Source organism: Eupeodes corollae, chromosome 1, assembly GCF_945859685.1.
Source record: "Eupeodes corollae chromosome 1, idEupCoro1.1, whole genome shotgun sequence".
NCBI classification, from domain to species: domain Eukaryota; kingdom Metazoa; phylum Arthropoda; class Insecta; order Diptera; family Syrphidae; genus Eupeodes; species Eupeodes corollae.
In genome coordinates this window covers 40,869,881-40,876,203 of record NC_079147.1, presented here as the reverse complement: position 1 = coordinate 40,876,203, position 6,323 = coordinate 40,869,881, and the positions used below count along the sequence as shown (strand labels likewise).

Below are 6,323 nucleotides of genomic sequence, written 5' to 3'. Positions count from 1 at the left end.
TGATCCAGCCAAGATTTGTCTGCATGCAATCTAAACTTACATTTTTTGTCCATACCACTCTATTATGATGACTATTAACTAACTCTTACAATTAGAAGAATAATAAGCACAAACGCATTCAAATATTGTCTTTTAACGCATCAAACATTCGTCTGACAATGGGCAGTGTGAATAAAAACGAGTATGACGAGTATTTACTTACAAGTAAAGTGTAACGAGTATTTAAACTCCAAGTAAACCGATGTGAATAAAGCGTCGAGTTTACTTGTGACCGTGTACTCGTCAACCCGAGGGTTTACTAGCAAGTATTTACTCGCGAGACAACTGAATTCACAAAAAAGGCAAGTAAATACTTGTAGCGCCACACAGACTACGCATCATTTACTGTTGTGACTTGTTCTGTTTTCGCCTAACGTTCTGTTTTCGCCTAAACTGACCTTGACTCCCCGTCATTACTCACAAGTCAGTTGTCGTTCCCGTTTGTTTTTATCCTCTTGCAGCTATGGATGAAAGTAGTGTGACTTCGGGTTGTGACAATAGAGCTATTTTTGTAGCGTTATTGAAAGAATTTAGTGTTGTGCTAAAGAAATCCATGTTGCCTAAAGTTGCATCTGCTAAAGAGAAGGCATGGGGATGTTTAGTCGACCAATTTTCGAAAAATGTTGGGAAGCAAACTAGTGTTGGACAGATAAAAAAGCTATTGAACAATATGAAAACCGCAGTCAAGAAAAAAACTGATGTCAACGCAACTGGAAATAAACCAATAACATTGTTGTCATGGGAGGCAGATTTCCTAAAAATTTGCGATTCAAACGAGGACCCAGTTTATTGCAAAATACCTGGGGCTTCATGCGTTGGATTGGGAGCAAGTTCTACATCTGAACTCAATGAGGAGAATGAGAATAGGGAAGACGAAGATGACCCCGTTGACATGTTAGCATCAAACCAGCCCATCACACCAGTGACTTGCATACGTAAGAGCGATGCGACGAAGTTGAAAAAAGATAAGAAATTGAAACTCTCAGCTGAAACTGAAGAGACGTCAAAGTTGACAACTGGTGAGCTGCAGCGTTTATTATTACTTGAACAAATTATCCGCTATCCGCTATTACCAAGGAGACAAACATCACCATCATATCGGCGCACCACGTCCTGAATTCCACTCACTCGCCAAATCCTGCCATCATGTACACTCCCTGGCCATTAGCGTCCACACTTGTAATTTTTTCATTAGCGTCACAAGTCATCTGAATGTTTATTGTTGTTTTTCCTTTTCTGTTCACATACTCGTCGCCGAATTCCGAAGGTTTCATAATATGCACGTGAGTGCAATCTATAGCACCAATGACAGTCGGAATGCGAAATTTTGAAGCACAATCTGCCTTGGCCTGATCCATATCTTCAATAGTGCGTGAAAATTTAATCCAATCTTCAGACTTCGACACTATTTTATCCAATAAACTTGAAAATGTTCTGCTGACGGTACTTCTTTCAACCCCCATGTCGTTGGCAACACCACTTTGGAATCCTGGATCACTAACGTATCTCAGAAAAATTTCCATCTTTTTCCGTGCAGTTAATCCTCCACCCCTTGTATCAGTGTTTTCATCAAGAAAGTGCGAAGTGAGAAAATCTACGTTTTCGCTCTCAAACCGTAATAGTCCCTTAGATAGATCGGGACTTATATCACGCCGGTCTTTATAACGTTTCACACCACGCAGGTTCATAAATGCAGCCATCTTTCGTGTACAAGTACGACTGCAAGTCTGGGGTCGGGTTGACTTGCGAGTAGACGAGTATTTACTTGCTACAGAAGTATTTACTTGCGTTTATTCACACCAAAATTGGCATTTTTCCGGGTTTTACTAGCCTCTCAAGTATTTACTCGCGAGTAAGAGTAAATACTTGTTTTATTCACTTCAATTTTGGCGTTTACTTGTAATTTTGATATGTTCAAGTATTTACTTGTCCTACTCGTTTTTATTCACACCGCCCAATGACTTATAATAACTTTTTTGGCAATTTTTGGCAAGTTTGTAAGTAACCTCAGAGATTTCAGTATTCTCAGCAAAAAAAAAAAATACTCTTACATATTCTTACTTCTTTACTTTTCAGAAATCTGACAACAAAATTTGTATGATTTGATTTCTCAAGAATTTAAATATCAAAAAGGATAAAAAGAAATAGAAAGATAATTTGAATGTTAGGTGAGAATTTAGTTTATATTTATGTAGTTAATTTCACGGTCTGTCAATCACCTTGAGAAAATTCTCAAAAACATTATGAATATAAACTGGCCAATTATCATACGATTTAAAGACACTTGAAACACTTTATATTTTACAAACTTGATAAAATGTATCGTTTTGATAAAAATCTGTACTTATTGTTGTTTTTGTTTAATATTATTATGCGCGCCAAGCGGACATGAATACCCTTAAAATGATTAAACACATTGTGAGCAATTTGAAAGAGAGGATAGGATTAGAAAGGAGATACTGATGCACATTGGTTTTAAATTTCTGCGCATTGCAATGAGTGAGAAATATTCCCACTTTCCACATTCGTGTAGTGCGAATAAAGAAAGAATTTCTATACTTTACAGTACGTCCGAAATTGGGCTCAAGGGCAAACTGATGAGCATTCCTAGAAGAACGGAGGAATGCAACTAGCTATAGGATAGGAGCGATCAAATAATGACAGGCATCAAAACTTACGACGGTGCTAGAGAGATACAAAAGTTTCAGTTAGTCAGTACGAAAAATACTTTTTACGCAATTGACAGCAATGGCAACTTAGGATTTGGCACCCCTTTTTCGTTGGGAGGTTCTTCCTTAAGAAAGCAGGGAACATATTCCAATTGTAATTCGTTCTCATGAGCAAGAATTAACTACAAAATTCACAGCACGTTTCAAAGATGAACTAGCTATATGGACCTTATTTGAAGACACCACTAAAGCATTGACAATGACACATCCTACACCCCGAAACACCAACCAAGAGCCGTTCAAGACAATTCCTAAAAATTCCCAAAATCATCACAGCTTCGATTACGAGTATTACCGACCTATTGCACTGCTTTCCATTCTCTCTAAATTTTTTGAAAAAATTATCGCGAGACGGATATTTGCAGAAAAAAGGCACATTCAGGACAGCACGCTTTTAGACAGAACAGAAGTACATACACTTGTTCACTTGCTAGAGCACAATCTCGCAGAAAATCTTTCTAAAACCAAACATAGTCTAGTTATGTCATCGGATCTACAAAAAGATTTTGATCGCGCCACCATTATTCTCGTCCTTACACAAATGTCACATTGAGGGGTCCCCTTTCGGATAGTCAAACTTATTGCGTGTTTTGTGACTTCAGGAACCTTCCGAGTTAATGTTGATGGTTATAAACCCACACTATTTAAACTGGAAAATGGAACACCTCCAGGATCTCCTCTCTCGGTAGCAATTTACAACACCTATGTTGATAGTTGATTCAAAAAATCAAATGGGGTGGCGCAACAGTCCGTTGTGAACCAGGGCCTAGTGACTTACAACTCTCAACCATTCCTGTGAGCGAGTAATGTTGTCAGAAATGGAAGGGACCTACAATTTTATGCCGAATCCGAACGGCTAGTTTGAGAAAGCACTTTTTCATGACAAGAATTACTCTTGAAGGATTTGAAAATTAATTTTTTTTTTAATTAAGGTGGCGCAGGCAGGGATTGAACCCAAGACCCCTTGTATGACAGTCCAACGCACAAACCATCATGCCACGGGTACTACTATGTTGATTCGGTTTTAACTAAACTCACGCAGCTTCAACCCAACTTGACTTTGTTGGGGTTTATGCTGATAATATTTATGTAGTAGTATCCGGCTACCCGATGCAGGTGAAATCTATTTTAGAATATGCAGATAGGGCTATCCACACGTGGTCCAAAATAAAAGACACCGTAATCCTCCTTCCAAAGTAGATTTATGGCACCTATGCAGTAAAAGAAATCATAATCCATTGCCATTGAATATTCGCGATACTTAAGTCTCGGCTTCAAAAGAATTACAAAATTTGGGTATTACATTTAGTTCTAATTTAAAATGGAATATTCAGGTATAAAACGTGATCCTTCAATTAAAAAAAACGATATAACCTCCTAAAAATGATTTGCTCCAAGAAAAAAGGACCTTATCTTGAAAAAGTCTTAAAAATAGCAAAAACATTCGTTGATGGTACTTTACAACATGGACTTACAACCTACATGTGGAAAACAATCAAAAACTGCAAAGACATCAACAACGCGATGAACAATTGCTTTCGTTCAGCCTCAGGAGCCCTAAAATTAACAAGAATCGAGGCTCTTAGACTGGAAACTGGGTATCACTCTTTTCATAACTTTGGCAAAAGAAGAGCTATTAACTTATCAAGCAAGGCCCGCCAATACAAAGCATCCCTTGTATAATATTGCCAATACAATTACTAACACAGAAACAAATAAACGGAAAAACTCGATGTCTGCACTTGTAAAAGTATTTAGCTTGATAAAATTTCAAACACATTCCTTGTTGGAATAAGGTTCAATAAAATATATTCCGACCCCTTGGAAACGAAATCTGCTTCAAATAGATACAATGATGATATGTTTCAAGCTCTTCACCAAGAGATGATCGAAAAGGTCAACCCTGATCACATCTTTTATACAGATGGTTCACACAAAGATGATAACTCATCTTTTGCCGTAGTCAAGTCGGAACAGCATTTTCAAACCTCCTCGGTCTGTCAAGGACTACTACCTAGTGAAGCAGGCAGCTACATTGCTGAACAAGCCGCAATTCAAAGAGCTATTTTAATTGCGAAAACTTATCTGGGATGAAGTATTATTATGACAGATAAACTTGGGATATTAAAGGACCTACAAAATGAGACAAACCGATGCCCTACTCTGGAAAAATTAAGATGCACAATGACGGAAAACAAAGTACTAGCATGGGTACCAGGGCATTCTGGTATCAAAGGCAATGAAATGGCGGATGATGCAGCTAGAGATGTAACTAAATTTCCACTTGTTATTGATTCGCCAAATTTCTAGCACATGACTCGGCAAATCTATTTCCAGGAACTAAAGATAGAACTTAAAATTAATTGGAATAACTGCAATACTTTTCTTACTCTGTTATTAAATTTAAGTGTTCTATAAGACAGCATCACTTATGGCCTTATTAAAAAATAATTTTTAATTTTATTTGGAAATTATTTGATTAAATAAATAAAAAATTTAAAAGAGGCTGGGATGCGACCCACACTGATAACTTCCCATCCCGTCTGTCGATTTGTCTTGCTTAAAAGTTTGTATATATGTATTTTTACCAAATTTGCGCACTATTTTTTGTAGATTTTATTTTTTATGAAAAAAACGGACTGTTGGATTTTTATATAAAAATTACTGAATATTGAAAACAATATTTTCTCTGAAATAAAATGAGTTTGAAGCCAATATTTTTAATTTTTAAAAAGCTATTTGCGCCGAAAGTAAATTTTTACCAAGTTTTAGTAGGTAGTGTTATTTTTTAGAGTTTTATTTTTTGTAAAAAAACTGTCTATTCGAATTTTTTAAAAATTTTACCAAATGTTGAAAACAATATTTCTTATAAGATAAAATTAGTTTGAAGCCAATATTTAAAATTTTTGAAGAGATATTTGAGTCGAAAATCAATTTTTACGAACTTTTGTTAATTTTTTTTTCGGTTTTTAATTTTTTGTACAAAAACTGTCAAATCGATTTTTTTCAAACTTTAACTGAATGTTGACAACAAGATGTTTTAAAAGATAAAAGTAAATTAAAGCCAATATCTCAAAGTTTTGAAAAGATATTTGAGTTGAAAATCAATTTTTACCAACTTTTATAAATTTTTTTCTAGGTTTTTATTTTTTGTAAAAAAAACTGTCAATTAGATTTTTCTCAAAATTTTATCAGATGTCAAAAACATTATTCGTCGTTGCACAAAACTGTTTTAGAGATGAAATCATATTTCAGTCGTAAAATTTTGGAGGTTACAAATTTTTTTTTTTAGTTTTTTTGATTTATAAAAAAAACCGTTATATTGATTTTTTTCAAAAAATATACCTGTTTTGTATCACGTTACAATTTATTATATCAAATTTAATTCAAGTCTCTAGCGTTTTTGGTTCGTAAGATATTTAGGGTTAACCAAAATTTTCACCTTTTTTTCAAACTGCTATGGTAAAAAAACCACCCACGCAATTTTCTTGAGAGCCCTTTCTGCATCTTTCTGCCTTATTATCTGTATAACAAAATTTATTTGAAGTCGATATC

The 6,323-nt window shown here is 35.2% G+C and overlaps 1 protein-coding gene across 1 annotated transcript; it reads right to left on the bottom strand.

The window, feature by feature from the left end:
- Positions 1–1,163: 1,163 nt before the first annotated feature.
- LOC129954219 (putative nuclease HARBI1) lies at positions 1,164–1,739 on the bottom strand. Its single transcript, XM_056067979.1, has one exon. The coding sequence runs from the start codon at positions 1,737–1,739 to the stop codon at positions 1,164–1,166; it is 576 nt and encodes a 191-aa protein (XP_055923954.1).
- Positions 1,740–6,323: the final 4,584 nt, after the last annotated feature.